Source organism: Tachypleus tridentatus, chromosome 13, assembly GCF_004210375.1.
Source record: "Tachypleus tridentatus isolate NWPU-2018 chromosome 13, ASM421037v1, whole genome shotgun sequence".
Taxonomy (NCBI): Eukaryota; Metazoa; Arthropoda; class Merostomata; order Xiphosura; family Limulidae; genus Tachypleus; species Tachypleus tridentatus.
Genome location: NC_134837.1, coordinates 191,178,680 through 191,197,529, shown reverse-complemented (window position 1 = coordinate 191,197,529; position 18,850 = coordinate 191,178,680). Strand labels below are relative to the sequence as shown.

The 18,850-nt window shown below is 30.3% G+C and overlaps 2 protein-coding genes across 3 annotated transcripts in view; one reads left to right on the top strand and one right to left on the bottom strand.

Moving 5' to 3' along the window:
• Positions 1–1,647: 1,647 nt before the first annotated feature.
• Positions 1,648–6,357, top strand: LOC143237211 (uncharacterized). 2 transcript variants are annotated; one of them, XM_076476207.1, is made up of 2 exons: positions 1,648–1,787; positions 5,463–6,357. In XM_076476207.1, exon 2 carries the CDS (start codon positions 5,467–5,469, stop codon positions 6,145–6,147), a length of 681 nt encoding a protein of 226 aa, XP_076332322.1. In that variant the 5' UTR covers positions 1,648–1,787; positions 5,463–5,466; the 3' UTR covers positions 6,148–6,357. The 2 variants fall into 2 exon arrangements, with proteins under 2 accessions (XP_076332322.1, XP_076332323.1); XM_076476208.1 differs by lacking the exon at positions 1,648–1,787 and adding an exon at positions 2,204–2,326.
• Positions 6,358–6,741: 384 nt separating this feature from the next.
• Positions 6,742–18,850, bottom strand: part of IFT52 (intraflagellar transport 52) — a 29,067-nt gene continuing 16,958 nt past the window's right edge. Inside the window, exons 7-12 of the mRNA XM_076476206.1 lie at positions 17,849–17,935; positions 14,882–14,950; positions 13,884–14,038; positions 11,922–12,009; positions 10,982–11,236; positions 6,742–9,600 (exon numbers count right to left, since the gene is read on the bottom strand). Coding sequence (XP_076332321.1) covers positions 9,541–9,600; positions 10,982–11,236; positions 11,922–12,009; positions 13,884–14,038; positions 14,882–14,950; positions 17,849–17,935 — 714 coding nt within the window. The 3' untranslated portion in view covers positions 6,742–9,540. The remainder of the gene's footprint in view (positions 9,601–10,981; positions 11,237–11,921; positions 12,010–13,883; positions 14,039–14,881; positions 14,951–17,848; positions 17,936–18,850) is intronic.

The following is an 18,850-nucleotide window of genomic DNA, read 5'->3' as shown; positions in this document are numbered from 1 at the left end:
AGAGAGAGAGAGTGGTACGTTTCTGGGCTTATAGCGCCAAAATCTGGGGTTCGATTTCTCGTAATGGAAATATCACATTAACCCATGGTGTAGGTTTGCACTAAGGCACAGATATATTTATTAAATATCATCCAAGTTCTTGTTTATTTATTTTTTGACTTAACGATTAACAGGTAATACGTTTTATGTAAATATTATAAACGCTTCATTTGTAAATTCAGTTGTGTTAGTTTAGTTAACAATATCACATTGAAGGCAGACGTGGTTAAAAAGTTATTCTAAGATTTTTTTTATTATTTTAACGCTACTGGGATTTTGTGTGAAAAGATGATGAACATTTCTCTGTTCATTTCTATTTTTATTTTACACAAATTATATTTGATTTATTCATAAAACGATGTAATATACAAACTGGAAATATTTAATTTTCTTGTAGTACTTGCACCAACATACAGTACGTAGCTAGAAATCATGTTAAATCTTTTTTTTTTTTCGGTTGTTTTTCGATTGATTTAAGAATGGACGACTATTCAAAAGTATATTATAAGGCAGAGTTGAGTGTCTCAAGCAGGCCCGGCATGGCCAAGCGTGTTAAGGCGTGCGACTCGTAATCTGAGGGTCGCGGGTTCGCATCCCGGTCGCGCCAAACATGCTCGCCCTTTCAGCTGTGGGGGCGTTATAATGTGACGGTCAATCCCACTATTCGTTGGTATAAGAGTAGCCCAATAATTGGCGGTGGGTGGTGATGACTAGTTGCCTTCCCTCTAGTCTTACACTGCTAAATTAGGGACGGCTAGCACAGATAGCCCTCGAGTAGCTTTGTGCGAAATTCCACAAACAAACAAACAAAAGTCTCAATCATCTGGCCATGCCCACCTGAGAAAAGCTACTTACTACCACTGAAAATCACTTTGTTTACACATTTTACACGTAGAACTATATTAGCAATCTATATAATTTGTAACTGGTTGAACTGGTTTATTTGCAGTAATAATGGATAACATGTCTTCATGTTCGAGTAGTACCATGTAGAAACAAATATTGATAGTGTTTTAAACTATAACGTTTATGAAATATGCCAAAAACAGGGTTACATTCTCACGGATACTAGAGACGTTTGTTATGTATGATCAAGTAATCAGGTAGGAATTTGACATGCACAATAACAAGACGAAAAAAAAAATAACTTGGGGAACGGAGTTGCTTTTCAAATGTATTTTATATTGTACATAGTCGTTTGTAGCTTTAGATAACTATAGTGTTAAAAAATGATTCATATTCCGAAGTGCGTATTTTCTACATTTCATTTTCTTTAAAACTGCTTCGTTCTATAGAATAATTTTATTCACAGTAATATACAAGATGTACAGTATCTTTAATTTTTAAAATAAATATAAATATTCCACTGAAAAATGCGTTATTTTAATGACATTGTGAAGTTTGTTTTTGTTCATTACAAAGCTGCACAATGGGTTATTTGATTTATGATCTCTGAATGCAAAGATCAAATTCAGAAATTTTTTGAAATATACTTTCTGTATATTTTGAAAATAAATTTTAAGATAGCAATTTAACAGCAACTGTCCATAAACGCTTACTTTATATGTTTTAATGTTATTTATAAAATCGCATGTAGTTTAAGCCTGGGAGGTAGAAACGTAGAGTGGTAAGTCCCGTACAAGGTTTTGGTTTTGGTATTTGAATCTATGCCAATAGGGGAACATTTCAGTTCGTTTGTAGAACATGAAACAACTGGAGTTTTGAAACTTTACTACAGCAACTGATAGGTAAGTATTATAATTATGTAAAAATCGGCAAAATGTATATTATATACTACAGGGTGCCCCGTAAGTCCCTACCCATCCATATATCTTATGTATCTGTGTGTTGTCCGTCATTCTCGCTGCATAATATTCTGCGACGGCTTTTTCCTCAACATAGCAGGGGTTATTGTTCCAAATGCCGCGGTAACAGCTGGTTTCAACTCATCATCATGATTGAACATAACATATAATATATGGATGGGTAGGGACTTACGGGCCACCCTGTATTGTACTAAGCAGGAGATAAACGGGCGAAGTTCGTAATTTGTTTATCTCAGTCATACACATTGAGTAACCTCTATTTTTAAGATGGTCATAATGTCAGGTTAGGTAATCTTTCTACAATCTTTCATTTGCCATGTCAGATTTTTCAAAAGACTGTCTACCTCGATCCCAGTATATGGACTAAGAGATAGGTTATTACTGTAATAAATGTTGAGCATGTTTTATATTTAAATTTTCATGGCCTAATGAATCATAAGATGTTATTTTTATCTGACGTTGTAAGTTCAAGGGGCAAATGGTCCATTTTTTGTGCTTATGTAATATTACTTAACACTGTACTTCCACCGTGAGAAAAAGAACGTAACTTTACCATATATTTTATAATAAGTTATTATTATTAAAGTATTGGTCATTTGTTGATGGCATTTTATTCCATAACGCCATGTTTCAAAGATAACTTCCCCTTTTTTTTTTTAACTGAAGCCTAATCTATCTTTTCCAAAGTTTAATTTAAAATTTTTCAGAACATAACACAAAGAAATCAAGAGGTATTTATTCTACTGACCACATGGATAAATTTGTAACTTATACACTTGAAATATCACCTTTTACACTTCTTTTCTCAAAAGTAAATAGGAGAAATCTTTATAATATCCTTGTATTTGTAAGATAATCCTTCCATTTGTCATATCATTTCAGTGGTCCCTCTCTGAACCCTTTCTAGTAAGTCAATATTCTTTATTATATAAGGAGACTGAAACACAAACTTTTCAGATTTGTTTTTCCTGAACAATTTGTTTTATCAATTGGTTTATGTTTTCTAAGTATTGGGTTGAATATTGAAATGTTTAATCATTTATGTTACACCACTTACTTTTACATTTATGTGTACATATTTAGAATAATACTTACATGTAGACATCTATTAAACATCTTGAGTAATATACTCATTTCAGTGAAATGAACCTGGATATTGTATAAACACTTTATTAAAAAGAGTGAGTGAGTAGACTACATTCCATATATAAAGGAAGCTAAGTTTATATCTTTTGCAATTGCTGTAGACAGACATGCACTGAAAATTTAGGTTGATTATGTCTTAATGACAATAAAAAAATTCCACTAAAAATCGGGTTTGTAGTTTGGAGATAAAATTCTTTTTTTTATCTTGAACAGCCTAATCAATATGATGATAATAATGGTTGACCTCATAATCAGTGTCTATAACTACACCATAAAATTCTGTTAGCTTTGCTGTTAGCCTCAGTGGCATAAATACCACTATACCAAAATCTTTAGTCTTGCTTTAAAGTGGGTATTTTTTGCCTTGATTAAATATGTGATTCAAATTATGATAACCCAGTGCTTTATTTTACATACAATATAAAGGCCATTTGTCATATAAAAACAAAGGTGTAAGCCCTTACCCCTGAACCATTTTACTAGTAACAACAATTCATTTGATATAACTTCACTGATATTATGTTTTTACTTTTTTCATATAAAATCATCCTACAACCCAGTTAATCAGTTTTTTTCCTCAACCTACACCAGTACAATTTTCTTAGCTAGTCTTTTACATGGTGCCTTATCAAAAGATTTTTGCAAAACTGAGTACATCAAACCAACACCCTTTGTACCATATGTAGAAAAAAAATTCTGTTTTAACATTATCAGGCTGTCAGCTCTTTTGTATCTCTCTTTACAATTGTCCAATTTCTTTTTAATAAAATCCCTAATTTTCTATTGTTTTATACATCTTATATGAGCTTTGGTTGTTTGTACCTCTTAAATTTTTTGTAGTTATAGTTGAATTTTGATTTTGTCTTTAGGAAGTCCAGTTTGATCTTCTCTGTTATTTTTCTTCTTCTAAGAATATACCTACATTAAATTAAAAGTTTTTTTTTGGTTTTTTTAATATGTGCATTTGAACATTTAACTAATTACCAAAAATTAACTGATGATAAATTTTTACTTGAGGCTTGAAATTGGCTTCTGGAAAACAAAGAACTATCTCAACATGCACCAAACCTTGTTACTTCCCAAACATTCTCTACCATTTCAACCACTTTATCATTAGTGGTTGTGAATAAAACTGCACAGTTTTTGGTTGGTTTTCTGACCATTCTGCAGAGAAAACTATTCTGATTCACTTCAAGAAACCTCAGTATATTATTTGACTTTATACAATCCTAATTTCTGTGTAAATTGAAGGTCTTCCGTAATGATTGCACAGTTTGCTTATTCATAACAACTCTGTTTTGGTATAAAATAACAAGTGCCAAAAAAAACTCTTTTTGAAACCCTCCAATTGTTATCCGTATATATTCAACTTCCAAATCTATGTCAATTACAATATCTCTCATTATACGAGTCTTGTATTTCAACTTGAACCCTGAATTCATTCTTTTAAATACTCCTAACATTAGAATGGAAACTAATCCTATTTTTATATCTCACTTACATTTTCCAGTCTCCAGGTTATCCTAGCTGTTGTGTCAGATTATTTATTCCCACTTTTCCGTGTGGCTGGGAAAGTCCAGTGTCTTTAAAGATTCTTTTTAGACCTTTCTAAAACAGATTATCTTATATGTAGGGTTAGATATTAAGTGTTTTACTTGTCAGTAATAACATAATTAATTAGACCTCTATGTCATACATAAATTTTCTTCACTAAACTACATTGTAGTAAGAAAAGGAAATATGTGCCGTCTCATTACCTATCCTGCTTCAATGGAGTACATCAACAACTTATAATTAATTACTTTTAAAAACTATCTCACAAGTTCAAACAGCCCGCCTGTTGCTCTAAGTATATCCTTGATGTCACATGTTAGCCTTGGATCTTGTTTAGTAATTCATTTCTATATCTAACTGGAGTTCACACATAATAGTATATCACACATGTATTTCTGTAAACCTGCATTAGAATTCTTTATAATTTAAGATTTTTCCAAATTACTATTTTTTATTGTCAGTTGTTGATACATGTATTACACTTTTCACTTATGAAAATGTAAAATGTGAATACTTGAATATAAAAAAATTCCCTGGGAAGTTAGTTGTAAATGTATTATTTTTCATTTCCACATCTTTAGGCATAGTTCATATTTTGCCAACAGTTTGCAAAGTGTAGTACCAACATTCGAACATTTCTGTATTTAAATGATGTTTAAAAACCACATATCTCATGGATTATTAAGGTTTCAAAATTATTACAGATTTACATATAAGCTACTTGACTACTGTATAAAAACAATATGAATCCTAAACATGCATGTAACAGTAAATATATATCTGTACGAACGTATCTAGTCCACTTGTTTTTTAATATGGTTGCATAACTTGACGTTTTGTGTTAATATTCATTGTGCTTTTATAAATTGTAAACTAAATATTTTATACTTTCTTCAGGAACATGGCAGATGCAGGTATTAGTGAATGTGGAACTAAGTCAGAAACAACTAAAACTAGTCTTCTTAGGAATACATTACACTTTCCAGTCTTTAGTGAGCTTCCTTGGGATAATACACCCTGTTTTAAGTACTATGATTTGAAAAATTATGTTTTAACTCCACGTTGCCACTGGTGTTTTATAGGTGAAATCCATGCTAAGCCAGTACTGTCATTTCGCCATAATGTTTGGGTTAGAGATTTGGAAGGAAATGAAAGTATCCACGTGGCCTTTTATCCTGAAACTGGAACTTTTAACTTTTATGATTTGAAAGTTGGAAACACATTATGTGTAAGGTATGCAGAATGTCACCATTTTCTAGATTTTACTGTAGGGTTAAGGCTAGAACAATTAGACTTTGTAATGGTCATTCCCACATCCCTTAAAACATTACTAGAAGTTTCAGATTTTATAGCAGAAGGAAACAAGACCTATTGTTGGACATGTGGTAATGACAAGAGCAAACAGAAACTACAGAGATGTAGTAAGTGTCACATGGCTATGTACTGTAGTAAAGACTGTCAAATTTCAGACTGGAAAAGACAGCACAAAGAGTGGTGTCAGGCCATCCAAGGATACAGTAAACTAGTGGATGTTGATTTTGATGTGACAGAAGACAATTTTGATTACAAAGCCTTTCGTTAATATTTTTCATAAATTCTGTCTTGCAATACTTTATATATACGTATTATTAATATTTATTAACCTAATTAACATTAAATAAAGCTTTTCATTAATTCGTGTTTTTTTTTGTAGTTGTGAGAAATGTCATGGTCAACTAACAAAGTTTCTGTACAAGTATGAATAAATAAAGAATTAATAAACATTTTTTATCAATAATGATCTTTTAGATATGTAGGTTTTGCTTGTTTGATGAACAGTGTATAGAATTACCTATATTAATGCCCCCAACAAACATTTAGTTGCATAAATCCTTTATTTGGATTTTTTATTGCTACCAGAGTGCATTATTTACATTTGAAATGTATAACAAATTAATTCATTATAGAAAACTGAAATTAATTGAGTGATATTTATATTAACATCCAAAACTGGGTGCAAATTTTAAGTTTGAGAGTTTATGAAAAATAACTACAGACTGGGGAAGAAAAAAAAATTAAAATGTAGAATAGCAAAGGTGAAAACCAAATTGAATAACAATGTGGATTTGGACTAAATCTTATTGGCAGTGATAAGGTGTTATAGGTTTCAAATGATCATATTTAAAATAAAGACCAATTTATCAAAAGTGGGACATAGTCGTTTATTATCCAAGAAATAGACCATCTACATATTAGGAGTCACCTTCTTATCAGCACGTGTACTGTCTGTTTACAGCAGAAACAATTGAATATAGTGAAATTACCATGTCAATTAAAACTAGTTAACTGGAGCAGCAGCATTGTATTCACACAAAACAAATGACCATTTCATGGTGTAAACACTATCATATGTCCTTAAAGTACTGTGTAACTAAATACTGCAAGTTCCATGAGGGGTGTAATGTTCAAATAAAGGTACAGTAATCTGAAACTATCATTATAATATGTACATGTACTTAACACTTATTAAAGTTGTGGCAGTTGATTATCAAACACTTTCAATGTTTTGAGTATCCTGTACTATATCACATATGTTTAATTACTACTTTCAATTGTCATTACTTTTAAATAGTAATCACCTATTAGTTTTTATTCTACATTATGGCTACTGCCTTCTTGGGATCCAGAAAACAAGTGTATGTGATAGCAGGATGCAGAATTCTATTTTGGATTTTCACCTTGTAGAAACTAGAATCAAACTGTATGGTTTCCAACATATTTCCAGATTGTGCTGAGCTTTATGTTAGTTGTATTATTGTGTGTGGTCTATTATATTACATATTCTTCTCTGATAATATGGTGAGTGTTTGCTGATAGGTTATGAAGTTTTCACAGCTAATGCACCTATGAATTTTAATAGTGTTTGTATTTTTCATACATTAATATCAGCATCCACTTCTACTGACTGCTTCAGATGCATCAGTTACTCTAGTTATACACATGTATTTCTACACTTCTACTCTGTTGATATTTCTAAAAGGTCTTATCACCAAAGAATAACAACCCATTAAAATTAATTACATGTAAGAAAAGAATTGTTTGAACTGGAGCATTAACCACTTTACATCTGGAAACCACAGCTGTAAAATAGGACAGTGCAAAAATATATAAACACTTAAGTTATTCAGTATTTTGTATATATTTAATTAGTCCTTAAAGGAAGAATTTGAACATTGGCATTTTTAGAAATGGCAACTTTTATCACCTTAAGGTATTATAAATTTTTATCTATATTCGTCACTTTTAAAATAAAACATGACTGCTTTCACACTAAAGTATCACCAGTGGACATGTTAATAAAATTCAACTTTAACTTTTTATAAAGTGAAAATATTTCATTGCATAATTTAAATGGGTTAAATAATAAAAGGAATAAAACTGAGCATCATTTAAGTAAAACTATTATGTGCTTGAGTTTTCTTAATCAACACAAACTGTCTTATAATTAAAACTTGTTGAATATGGAAAAAAAATCTTACTGTTCTACCTTCATAATTTTATTTTTTTTACACAGCCATCACTGAGGTTGTTATTTATGGCTGATAATAAAATCTAAACCTTAGTTGCATTGGTTACTTTTTAACATAAGGAAGTGTGAATAATAAAAAAAAATACTTTACATGTAGTGATTTTTACATCATGCTTGTAAGATATAGTATTTAACACACATCTCTCTGCATGATCTTATTTCCTCTGAATTTCTATAATTTAAATATCTGCCAATGTAATTTAAAAAGCTGTAAAATAAAAAAAGTTAGAATATGTGACAATTTAATCATGTTACAATGTCATAAAAGATAAGTTAGAATAGTTAACTTCCAAGGATGTGCACAACAATTCCTAATTGAAAACAGCCAATGAGATAGTAAAAAGTTTTAATGTTTTCTAATTCAATGTCAGGTGAGAGAAAACTGCTAAAAATGTTGAGTAAAATATTTTATAAGCAATTTAACAATTGCAATATACTCAAAAGTATACAATTATATCTACCAAATTTTTTTTTGTTTTAAGGACGTCAAAAATGTTAACTATATTTTATCAGAATTATTAATACTTGTATGAAATTATTACTCAAATAAATAGTAAAATTGGACTGTAATGTACAAGAGGTCAGAGGAATACAGTTAACAGAAAAATGTAACTAGTTGTTATTCAAGAGTCCTTTTCTTGAGTATAAATGTAATATCTTCCACAACTTTGGAAATATTGATGATATAGCAAATTAAAAATAACAGCTGTAGGCTTTGTTTCTATTTTATTTTTAAAAATTGTTAAAGAGATTTACAATGTCTTGTACTTAAAATTTCAGTTTATTTAATCCTAAAAGACAGAACTATTAGGGATACTTACAAAAGATTGTGGCCACTGAGAATGGTGTCAAAATAATATCAAATTTGTAGCCAACATTGATTGACTATGGTTAGCACAGTATGCATCACAATAGGTAAAATTTTACTGATGTAATTTTGTATTTTGAAAATCAGAAAAAATCAGTTTCTTTTCATGAAACATTAATATTAAATGTAATAAACTTTCTTCAAACAAATGAAATTTTAGAAATGTGAACATTTATAAGTGGTTAAAACTCAATTTCTTCATGTAATAATTATTAAAAGATATAAAGATAATAATATTTGCTCCTGAAGATATTTCAAGCAATTTTATAAATGGCAGTTGGGATAGTGCAAGTAGTGTTTAATTTTTGTTGTCATTTTAGTAGACTATCTATTGAGTTATGGTTTTAATCATATCAGTTAATTTTTCAGTTTGGGTCACTGTTACATTAGATATGTTTATTTAAGTTCTTATTACCTTATCAATTTGTGTTTTTCAAACAAGTGCTACAAGCAGGTCTTATGTTAAGACAATAATTTAACCTTCTGTAATGTATCATCTGACAGTGCATATAAATTACATTTTGTCTTTTCAAACAATATCATGAAAAGCTGACAATGTTGGGATTCTCATCCATCATTGGAGGGACCATTTCTTCCTCCTGTCAATAAAAACCAAAAAATATTTATCAATACAAAATGTGATACTATTTCAAAAAATAAATTTTCAATTATTCCTTGTAGTTAAATTGTTTTATTCTGGTTTATCATAATTTACAAGAAGCAACATAATTAATTGGAAGAGTGGTGAATTATATTGTTAATTATTATTGTCTTATACAGTTCTATAAAACACCTCTCAATTAATTCTACTACAAACTGTGACACTTTGAAAAAAACCACATACAAACCCTGCTTCAAAATAAATACATTTAAAAATATGAAACTTAAAACAGAAAAATTTTAACTCATTAACTATTGTTTGTTTTTTGCATAAAACTAAAACTTATTTTATTTGGTGTTTTGTATGTAGCAAAATATCTAACAACTGACTCAAAAAAAACAACAATACCATGGATGCAATCGATGAAAAATGCAAAGTTATATTTCAAAATATTCACGCTTGTTTCTCAATCATAATAACTATAAAAATAAAATGTTTAAAGAAAAGTAAGTTATTTTTTAGCAAAATATACAAAGTTTTGATATTAACAAGCCTTGGGTAGTTTCAACACATCTGTAATAAATACGCGAGTTTTGTTAACCTTTGTATACAGGGTCAGTTAATTTGACTGACCTTGTAACCATCATGTAATAGTGAAACTATACATAACTCTGAATTTACTTAGTGTACCTTAACAAGAATTGGCAAGCTTTTAACAAACATTAGAAGTCTGTTGTTTACAAAAAATAAGATATATATAAATAATTTTACGAAAGATTTTTATGTGACTTTACAAAGCTGAAAACTAACTAAATATTCCTTCTGTTGTTTTATAATCATGCATATTAAATATTTACCATCTGGTTTAGAAATTACTAGTTAAAATAAGACAGAGATTGAAAGTATAGGAGGTTCAAATTTTATATATAAGAATATTCATTGCACGAGGTATGTCACATCACACAGATAAGTCAAGATTGAGAATTTATTTAAAAATGTCCTTTGAAATAAAAAAATTTGATAATATAAAAGTTAAATTATGAACTGTATTTTAATGAAAAGTTTACTGGTTCATAATGATAATAAAATTTTTTAATTACATATTAAATGTAATTATATTTAGAAACATTAAGACATGATTTGTGTGTTTAAGGTTAATATGTTAAGCATGAAATAATTTCACATTTGTTTAACATGAATCACTAGAACAAAACATGTATGTGGTTTTGCATTTATATCAAGAAAATTCAGATAACTGTTCACTTATTGTTACTATACAAGAATATATGTACTAATACGTATCAAAGGTGATATTACTTGTATCCTAACCCAGAGTACTTATCTGTAACAGTTATTAAACAGTGCAAACTTTTTCATACCTGATTTAGCTTCTTAAACTCTGCCACCTGTGATAAAACATATTCCAAGATGTGTTTTGCAGTACAGCCACCCAGGGGAAGTTTATTGGCGATGCTAAGAATATCCCCACACTCACGAATGTAATATTCCAAGTCTGCATCAGTGCATTTATTGGTCAGTTGTGCTAGTCTAGCCTTTTCTGAACTGAAAGCTTCATCAAGGTCAAACAGTTCCAGGGCAGGTTTTGAAAGTTCTCGGAAAGAAGACGGAAAAACCTGAGACCAGCACAAGCTTTTACTGAAAACTCATTAATAAAGTACATGAATAGCAAAGGCTACCTGCTAAAATAGGAGATATGTTACAGCATGGAAACCAAACCCATTCCACCTTTATAACAGCATATGTTGCAACATTAATACAGTAACAAGTTTTAAAACTAATATAACACGGACAAAATATAATATAAAAGAAGGCTAACTAAAGACACTTAAAAGTGACACTAAACACTAATACTCAAGTCTAAAATTTTTCAAGAAATGGTATTTTCAAGTGTTTGATCTGAAAACTTGTAAGACATTAAGAAACTATTTGTGTGATTTCAAGGAGAGAGAGAAATTAATGATTATAGAATAATGACTTCTATGTCTTGGGTAAATATTAAATAAAGTATATTACTTTCAAATTTATTTTCCAAGCTTAAACTTAAGTATATACGTGTGTGTGTGTGTGTGTGTGTGTGTGTGTATATATAAATACAATATAATCAAAGGCTTCATTATGAATAATTTCTAACACAAATCTTAATCACTTTTGTTAAGCTTGTTTGAATCCAATATTAGCAAATATAATTCTAAAATAAAAATGCATGCAGTTACTTGTGTATCCATTTGAAAAAATTCTGTTTCTGAAGTGAAAGACTTGTTAATTATGCCAACTGTACATAAAAATACCATTACTTACTGCTGGTTGTAATGGAGGTAGAGGAGTTTCAAACTGTGGACTGATAAGTCTCAGTGGTTCGTGTTTCATGTTCAGTTGCTCATAGGATCTAACAAAAGTAAGAGTTATATATATACATTATATATCTGTGGCATATCTAAAAAGTTTGAAATTTTTACACTTTCTACTGCATAAAATTTATCCTTTATCAACCCATCAAGATAAAACAATTTTAAGTTATTTGTTTCGTAAATATCCCTACTTAAATCTATACCTTTAAACAACAACAACAATAATTATTTTGAAGATAAAAGATCAGCTTTCTGTTATTAAATCCCCCTTTTTTAAAATATAAATAATACATTTCAACACTTTACTGACTTCAGTCATTTCTTTTGTAACTTACAGCATGGTGGGCAACTGAGATGTATATTTCATTAACTGGTTAGAGCTCAATACAGCTTTTGAACCAAATGATATTAGATTATTGATGTATCTTTGAAGAAAGTGCATAAATGTTCTAAAAAGGATGATGATAAAATGGTCTCCTTAAACTAGAAAACTAATTAATCATTCAGTGTACATTTTTGGTATATTATATCTTCAGCTGGGCAATAATACCATTGTCAGCACTCTTAAATTTTTTTTCCCTGCAATTTGATAATCAAAATGAAGCATGTGACAAGATGGTTCCAAGAAATGAATAAACTACTAGCAATGTTATTCCACTATGTGTCCCTTTCTGTCCATTAAACTGATAAATAAGATCTCCCTTGATAACCTAGAGGCTTATTCTTAGAGAAAAGTTTCATTATGTTAATCTTTTGGATTATATTAAACCTGGTAAATGCCTACAAGTAATAGTAATTATACTAATAAATAGTTTTAAATGTAAAAAGTATTACTGAGGGGGTTTGATTATTCTTACTTCTCTTACTGTACTGTATGTATAAAAAGTTGATGTAGTGAGACTGATAAGTAGCAGTATAATAAATCTTTAATTATATCCAATGCTAAGAATAACATTAAAGTTTTAATTTGAAATACTTGTGAAATCATCAGCAGAATACTAAATAAATATATTTTCTTTCAGTGAAACAAAAACTTTCTAAGTCTCACCAAGCTCTTCCAATCTACATCACCATGTCCAGTCATGCTGTATGTGACAACTGTGCATTTTGACAATAATCCTGTGTTACAGTTTACACTGCAAAAAGGTCCATCATAAGGCTTTCATGTCTGAAGCACAAAACCTTTCTTGCTGGCTTTTCAAAAACTGTATTGTGCAATGGAACAGTTGTCTCAAAAACCTGATTGCACAGAAATTTACTTGAGCTGTATTGTCTTCCTATTGAATATTAGAAATACTCATTTTCCATCTGTTTGAGATATGCAACAACTGAAAAAATGTGGTATGAAAACAGCTTTTATTACTTTTCTAGATGGACATCTTTCTTGTTATTTTTGGACTTCTGCTTGAGAAAAGTGGATAGCTTTTGCCACTACCACTTGTTTTTGTGGTTTCTCATCTATTGCAAGACATAACATTTAGCTTACTGCAGCTAGGGCATGATTTGCTGCAGGTCTCTTTCTGGATGGTCGTGGTACCCACATTTGATCCTTATTCCTTTGTTTTCCAATGCTTCCAAATACAAGTGATATCCACATCTTGGAAATTTTAAAACTTCTACCTAAATATAATAAAATTGTTTACAAGTATCGTAATGGACACATAGTCATTCCAAAGAAACACATTTTTGTGGCATCACACTACCAAAAATGTATGCTGTAATTATGATACAACTCCCTTCACTACAGCTTCATACCTGCTGTAGTTGTCATATGACTTGATTTGCATATACCAAATCATTATAATAAAATGTACTCTAACTTTTGGTCTTTGCTTAAAAACTTAAAAGTACTTTTTCTAATTAAAAACTTCAACTGAAAGATTTAGTCTAAAGTGATTTGAGAAAAACATACCTAATAACTGTTGGTAATAAAGTATTGTCCATTGAAAACAATTTATCATCAAAAAGTTTTGTGTAATCTGAAGGAATCTCTTCACTTTCTTGCAAACAGCTAAATGGCTGCTCTGCCAACTTTTCAATCGAAGGGATCATGTAGTAGTCAAATATCTAGCAAATATGTTTAAATTAACTTATGAAAGTTAGGAGCTGATGTAAGTATGACCTTAAACAGATAGAATAGCCAATGCAAACACACTTTGCTCTTAACATGTCTACATAATATAACTGTAACTAATGAAACATTCTATTAAATTATTATAGTAAAAATAGTTTTAGTAGCTTATCTCATATTGAGAATTATTATTATGAATATACTTTAAAAAACTTAAACAAAAAAGAGATATGCAATAATGTATGAAAAGATGTACACATTTTTATTATGCATTTAGGTGGTTTGTTTTAAACTACTTACTCAGAAATATTCTACCAGTTGTTACTTTTCACAAAAAATAAATATTGAAATAACAAAAATGAAAACTACACAGCTGGACAGAAATATTCTAATTAAATCTTTAACTCAATAATTTCAGGAATAGCACATTAGTTGTAGTTTTGTCAAAGAGAAAGGTTTTGGGACAAGTTTCAATATTTATATTGTACCTAAAACAAGAGTAATTATGTTATAAGCTAAAAAAGTGCTACTAGAGATGTACGTTAAATAGTTTTGTAATAATCTAATATCTAGCTTTACTTATATATATATATATATACGATGCATATCCAGTAAGTTTAACGTTTTAATTAAACCACAGCTGAGCTTGTACATCACAGCTCAATATCTATTTCTACAATTTCATCTTTAATTTACAATAAAACTTTAAAAATGCATTATCACCACAAACTGAACTCTATCATATAAAGAGTGAAAATGCAGTCTTGGTTATTCTTGTATTTAACACAAGTATACCTCAGTACTTAGTACAAAAGAGAATGGAAACAACTTAATCTCACCTCAGGATCATCAGAATCAATACTGTTTAGCTTTATTTCATCAGATGTTAGAAACTGGAAAATTACATCCTGTGAAACAATAATTTTACTTTATTATAACACATGAAATTAAACCTAATGTAATTAAAAGCTTTTTTCTTTAAAGCATATTTCTCATGCACTTTTCATATATATATAAAACTCACACACCTGCAGAATTTTTCTACACTGAAAATATATTTCCAAAAGGCACTCACATAAATAGCTGTTCTTGTTCAGTGCTACCCTCTATATGCAAATTTTTTTTACGCATGCCACAAGACTTATCTCCCCTCAACTGGAACTGACTGATTCTAGTGCATCTTTCATGAAAATTATAATGCAACAATCCTCTACCAATAAGAGTTCAACACATTTTCCTGATGTATGTAAACCCCTCTATTCAACTCAACCAAACTATCACTTCAAGTTTTGGCAAAAATAGAAGCATTGGTTTTCAAAGGGGAGAAAGGGTAAGAAATATGAGAGAAGTAAGTACCTACCAATTATTGGAAATATATTTTCAGTGTAGCAAAATTATAACTTCTGATACAGTACATTATTTCTGCTAACATACATAGCTAGAATTCCACTCTGAATAGGTGGAGGAAAAGAAACAAATATTCCTTGAAAGCAGTCAGATGCTATAATTTAATGCATCACTTCTAAACTAGGTATACTCTTTGCCTATTGTAGAAAAATATCACACATGTGGGCAGAAAAACAGAAGAGCACATCCAAGTGTGAGAGGACTGAGGTAAGATGGTTATCTCAACCATATAATATTTATGAAACTCTATCCCAGAAAATAAAATTAAAAGGATGTATCCAAATCATAAAGTGGCTGGGGTTTGGGAGACTATATGTGGCAAGTCAACTATGTCCAAAACTCAAGCCACTGGGTTTTGACATGCATGCAGGAGTAGGAAAGAGGATCATGTCATCTTCATTTCAAGTTTATGAGACCAGAGGGAATCAAGAACTCTCAGACCCCTGAATGGAGCACATTGTAATGTTAAAAAAAAATGGATTGCCTGACAGCTAGCATAAAAAAGATATTGGCATAATGTAAACAATCTCCTTCAAAATTGAAATTGACTGAAACTGGCCCAAATACAGTAATATCCTTGCAATAATAAGCATCAAGAGATAACTGGAAAGAAAGAACCATAATAATCTGCAAGTACCTTCAGTGTGACCCACAACATGAATGGAGTAACAATAATATAATTTATGGAGGAATATAGACATGTGTAATACATATGTTAGTACTTATATTGATTGGTTCAAATATAAATTCAAATGGAGGTGGAAAATGCAGTGAACAGTGCAATGGGTAATCATAAAACTCTCTTTTTAAAAGCAGGAACAGGTAGCTATTCCTTTCCAATTTATTCATGTAGTGCATGGGTATGGTCTGAGACAGGCAAATTTTTACAATAATTCCATCAGGAGGACAAACCTACAAGCAATCTTGTGGAACACCCCATCTCTGCAGTGTGCACTGCATGGCCATGGAAATATAATATGTAAGTTGACATGGTCTTACAGTGCAGCTTTGATCAGTTAAAAAACACCTGGTCAAGTACCACTCACCACAGGATCCAAACAATGAGTAATAATAAAGAGAAAAAAGGCCCCTTAAAAGGATAAAAAAAATTAAGTTACCCAGTTAATATTTCACTGGTGTCTAAAGAATGACTATAGGCAGAAGACAATAGCATGAAGAGAAAGAAACCATGATCCTATGCAAACAGGGAGAGATGAACTTATTAGGAGCAATCTACATGCTTGACAGAAGAATTTCTACCAACGGACGGCAAAGATAAGAACTCAGTGAAAAATTAATGTGTAGAATTTGATAAGATGACACTCAGAACAAAGAAAGAGAGGAAGACAATAAAAAAAAATAAACCAATCATTTTAAAAGCCAAACTCAACTGGTAATGACGGAAGAAGAAGGACAGCCATCAAGGAATAAAGAGGTTGTAAGAGGCACTATGGAAAGAATCCATGCACACAATATAACAGCAAAAAAGTACACAACACAGACGTCTATCCAGATCAGGTTGACGATATAGGTTTTCATTAGCAGCAATAAGTTTTTGCTCTTAACAGTTTTATTTTGCTAGAGATACTATGACTGGTTTGTATGCACTGCTAAATATTAGCTACATCAATTACAGAGACAAATTTGTACGTCTATCCAGATCACTGGTTTTTTAGCAGCAATAAGGTTTTGCTCTTAACAGTTTTATTTTGCTAGAGATACTATGACTGGTTTGTATGCACTGCTAAATATTAGCTACATCAATTACAGAGACAAATTTGTAACAACACGGGTGTTCTAATCAGAAGAATAAGTTAGATGCATGTCACATGAGAGTTTATCAATGTGACAGTACTTTACATAGGTTCCACTTTTACACTAAATCATTGCTAATAACAGCATAAAATATATTCATGCATTGCTGCCATCTATTAATATAAATCAGTAGTAGTTATCTCGGAAGAATAACTTAAACATCATTACAAGGAAAATTTCTTATTGACAGGACACACAAAAGAACAAAGCTATATTACCTCTCAATTACCACATGTACAAATAGCCACATCTGAAAATGTCTTTAACTTCACGTAAAAACATCAATACAAAATGAAAATGTTCAAAATATTAAAAAAAATAAAGGGAAAATTCTGTATATACATATTTAGGCCTATACATTCTGTACAATCAAAAGGACACATTATCAACTACTGACAGCAAAATGCTCTTGAGAAATATATACGTAAAACTAACATTTCCATCTCTTTTAATATATATTTTCTCAATTTTGATTGTTATTCCTAATTCACCAAACTATCTCAGACTGTAAAAGCTTTTCATTATGAGTAATGCACATCAAGTAAATAACATATAAGTAAATAAACAGAAACATATAGAATTACCCTGATTTTACTGTTTTCTTCTTTTTCTATGTATTGATCTGACATCATGTGCACTGATCCAAGAACTGCAAGTTTTCCACCTGAGGACTTACAGTAATAAGAATCATTAGTTCAAGCATCTAGCTGTGCAAATTTCCAAATCATTACTAATGTGAAAAAATACATTTATAGGATCTTAATTCATAAATGAATTAACGAGAATGAATACTTGAAGCTTGATGCACGTGTTTTGGTTTTCTTTGTACATGCTATGAAATGGATAAATAATTAGTTGTATGGTGGTTCATAATATTAAATCTACAGCTGGAAGTAGCAGTTATGACTTCAATATAGTACCTCTACAAATTTAACCATAATACATACCAATAAAACATCAACTTTGAATTCTTAAAAAGGTAAAATTAAGTAAACTTTATAATACAAAAGGTAAGTTTCGCCACCTTAAAAAATCATGGAATCTAATTACCTCACAAGTGAAAAATAAACAGCTTATAATATTAAAACAGTGAATTAAATGTGTTCAAATATGATTGGGACAGTTTTGTAAAGAAATGTAGTTTTATTTTGTGTGTTGTGAGTTATTTTCTGAACATAAACAGTGTCACTACCACTCTCAAAGGCAATCATGTACACTCATACAAACTAGCTAATGTACATGGTCAATACAAGGGGAAACATGAATTCATTTGCATATTTTCAGCATCAGTTTGTCTTCTTCATGTTGTTTCTTCAAGAGCTTTATTTTATTTTTATTTCTCCTTTAGTTATCCAAATGTTTTGCTAAACTTTCTTTGCCTTATTATTTTCAACTTTTTCTTTTTGCACTGTTTCTGAACTTTAGTTTCACTCAGAATTTATTTCATAGATAGTGTTAAGTGCTAAGTGTTCAACTGAAATGAGAGGCTAGGGTGGCAGTCAGCATGTCATTTTTTAATCTAAATGTTAGCCAATATCTCAAGTCTCAGATTTAATCTATTATGGTACTGAAAGAGCTTGCTCCAA

What these genes read in the sequence shown, in the direction of transcription:
- LOC143237211 (XM_076476207.1), top strand. Translation starts at nt 5,467, where the DNA reads ATGGCAGATGCAGGTATTAGTGAATGTGGAACTAAGTCAGAAACAACT.